This window comes from Buceros rhinoceros, unplaced genomic scaffold (assembly GCF_000710305.1).
Source record: "Buceros rhinoceros silvestris isolate BGI_N320 unplaced genomic scaffold, ASM71030v1 scaffold13546, whole genome shotgun sequence".
In the NCBI taxonomy this organism is placed as follows: Eukaryota; Metazoa; Chordata; class Aves; order Bucerotiformes; family Bucerotidae; genus Buceros; species Buceros rhinoceros.
Window position 1 is genome coordinate 1 of NW_010419401.1, and position 3,346 is coordinate 3,346.

At 54.7% G+C, this 3,346-nt stretch overlaps 1 protein-coding gene across 1 annotated transcript in view; it reads left to right on the top strand.

The window, feature by feature from the left end:
- Positions 1-2,397: 2,397 nt before the first annotated feature.
- VPS53 (vacuolar protein sorting 53 homolog (S. cerevisiae)) overlaps positions 2,398-3,346 on the top strand; it is a gene marked incomplete at its 5' end in the record, with an annotated part of 59,824 nt that continues 58,875 nt past the window's right edge. The window contains one exon of the mRNA XM_010138906.1: positions 2,398-2,478. Within this exon, the coding sequence (XP_010137208.1) occupies positions 2,398-2,478 (81 nt within the window). The remainder of the gene's footprint in view (positions 2,479-3,346) is intronic.

Consider the following 3,346-nt stretch of genomic DNA (forward strand, 5'->3'; position numbering starts at 1 on the left):
CGGTCCGGGTCCCCCGGGACACGGTGGTTGCTGGGGGGTTGTTGCCTTTTCCGCAGTGCCAGGGCTGGTCCTGCGCTTGGCATCAGCTGAGCTCGTCTAATGGCGTCCCCTTCGCTGAGGAACGTGGGGTACTGACCACTCTGCGGCTGTCCTCCGTCTTCTCAGTGAATGCTTGTTACTTGGCGTGTAAAGCATCTTAATGGAGACGTAGCTATGAGGTATGGCCTGCAGCTCCCTCAAAGTCAGGACGATCTGAATGTCTTGGCTGTGATTGATACGTTCCAGCCCAACTCCTCCTGAAACCCTCTGTAGCACTTGAAGCCCAGCAAAAGTCCATGAGAGCCCAGTCTGTGACTGAGCTTGCACTGACCGCCAACCCTTCTCTCTGCAGACCCCCTCCTTGTAGGGGGAAGGTTGTGAACAGCAACCATAGCTGTCTCTGGAAGTATCACTCAGATAAGTTCTCACTTTCTTGAGTGTTGAGGATCAGGGTTGGTGGCTCTTCTCAAAGAACTAGGGCAGACAGTGGTGGCTGGCGCAGCATCCCAGTGTGCCCAGGGTCGGCAGGTGAGGAGGGTAGCACGGTTCCTCTGGGGTGCTGAGCCAGCTTCGGAATGTTACTGCTCTGAAGAAAGAGGCTCCCCACGTACCTTTGCGTGGGGCTGGCGTACCTGGCAGTGAACCATTGAGTAGCTTTTGCTGAAACCTTGAGAGCTGCTAAATTAAATGCCGGCTTCTAAGGGAGATCTGGAGTTTGTCCAGAAGAAGAGTCCTCTACGCTTTACAGACCCTGTGTATTCGAAAGCCAGCGAGGCCGGTGTGATTTCTAACATTGTACAACCAAAGGAAGTTCTCTAACGACAAGCACGAAGTGTCTCTTCGAGGTAGAACACATCTTTTAGAGACAGTCTTGAGGGTTTGAGCAACGGAGGATCCACCACATCCCTGGCTGAGTTATTTGAACAGGTAGTAAGGCTGTAGGCAGGTAGATACTCCTGTCCTGAGCGAAGGGAGCTGCTGAGGATGACCCTGCCTCCTGCCTTCCCTCACTTCCTCGCTAGCGCTTCCCAGCCCAGTAATCTTGTTGCTCCTGTGAGTGCTCCTTAATCAGCTTTGGGCAAAACCTGCCAGGTTCTGGTTCAGTGACGGAGCTGGCTCCTGCCTGTCGTGGGGTGGGGAGCACACGCAGGCTGTTGGGATGGTAATTTCTGGTTAATGGGTTGTGACAAGACCCAACAGTAGCAACTTCAGCTGGTCCAGCTGCCTGCAGCGTCGATCTGTGTCGGCAGTTTGAGAGCGGAGCTCTGGACTTGCCTTTATCTGCCGTCCTGCCCCTGCCTTCAGCTGCTCCGACGGCTTGTGGGGATTTGGGGGTAACTGAAGCTGCAGGAGCCCAGAGCAGGCTGGGCTGGTTGTGGTGCTGCGACTGATCGTACCACGGGCTAGTGTCAGACTGTCTTCCCCGCTCAGACGTGGCCTCGTGCGTGTGTAACCGCAGCTCCTTGGCCACAGCAGCGGCTCTGGGAGGCCTGTTTCAGGGAGGAGTTGCTCTTATGTGAGGGTCTCCCCAAAACACTGCTTGGGTGCTGTAAAGGTGTAAAGCACCTCTTAGGTGGTGTGTTGTGCCCAGGGTGACCTGCAGAGGTGATGCTGTGGTGTGGTTAGACCGTGGAGCTGATGGCTGGGTAATTATGGAACCAGCATGGCAGCAGAGAAGGGAATGCAGCGTATTTTAGTCTGTGGGGACACAAAGCAGAGCCTGGCAGCCGCGCTCGGTATCATTTGAGCTGCTTCTGAGGAGAGATGAGATCTGTGGGCACCAGAGCTGCTCTTTTCCCTTCCCCGTAGGCAGGAAGAATCATTCAGCAGGTGCTGTTTCTCTTCTCCACATGAAAGTGGCAAACCCAGATCTCCAGAGGACTTGTTCAACCATTTCTTAGTTCATCACGTTTCTTATTCTGTGGCTGTGTAAAGCAAATCCGAAACCCTCCGTGCCTCAGCACAGGGCTTCGCAAAGGCCAGGCAGAGAGGGGCAGGGCTGGGGCTCCAGACAACAGCAGAAGCTCAGCGTGGTTCGGGCTGCGGCGTGAATGGCCCGTGTGTCTCGGGAACAACTCACACGTGATCGGTTGTGCTGCGGAGGTGTGTGGGCGCATTACCTGTACTGATCCAGGCTGGCACCCACAGGACTGGTAACGGGTCAGAGGCCTCCAGAGCACGTAGCGGCTTTACTCCTGGGCAGAGCCTGGCCACTCTCTGCACCCGTGTGAGAACGGTGCTCTGAAACACGATCCGAAGCGGCTGCTGAGGTGGTTAATAGTACTAGATACTGCTTATAGCTACAGAAATGAATGGTGACGTATTGTTGATTGTACTTGTTTTCCCCCCTCTCACCAGGTGTTTCCCAGCCAAGATCCACTGGACAGAGCAGATTTCAATGCTGTGGAGTACATTAATACTCTCTTTCCCACTGAACAAGTAAGTGGTGCTCACAGCACAGCCCTCGGGACGCGGTAACCTGACAGTAGAGGACTGGAGGCGAGTTTGAACCTGTACCCAAGCCTCTTCTTTTCAACAGTAACGCAGGCAGTAAGACTGTAACAATAGTCACGTCTTAAATTGGCGTCGCACGAGGTTCACTGTCATTATGTGGTTTCTTTCTCACAAAGTCCTGCTTTGATATCTGGAAATAATGTAGCGTTCTATGTAGTTTCCCTTGCAGTAAACTTCGTAACTTAATCGTTGGTGAATATTTAGGGGTTTTGGCCAAGTAAGGCAGGTGTTGCCTGTGAAATCTCCCTGGAGAGTCACCTGTGTTAGAAACTGTTGTTTCTTCTGAGATTTGAAGAATGAGGTTTTAGTGGGCTCATATCTGTACCTTGTCTTCCCCGCATCAGCCCCAGGGGCAGTTTTGGACCAGTCTGTTGCAGAAAGGAGCTCTTTCTGCAGCTGAAGATCGGGTTGCAAGGCAGCTCCAGCATTTACCACATTTAAGGTCCTCTGCAGCACCGGCTTTTTGGCTTTCAGCTGGTTTTGGGTGGTTTGCTGGTGGGGCTGGCTTGGCTTTGCCCCCTTTGCCAGCAGCGGGAGCTGTTTGCCCCGCAGTACCCCCAGTACAGCTCTGGCAGCAGCCAGGCCCCCTCCGGGGGGAAGACAAGGGCTTTGTCCCCGTTGCCCACTGGAGGTCACTGTCCCCACGCCGTTTGGGACAAGGCAGCCCCAGGGCAGCCAGCTGGCTCAGGGCTGGGTGGGGAGCGGGGAGGCTCTGGGACCCCCAGGGCTGCACCCTGCCCGGTCTTCTGCTGCTCTGCATTGCGTGGCCTGAGGAGCAGCTGCGGTGCCGTGT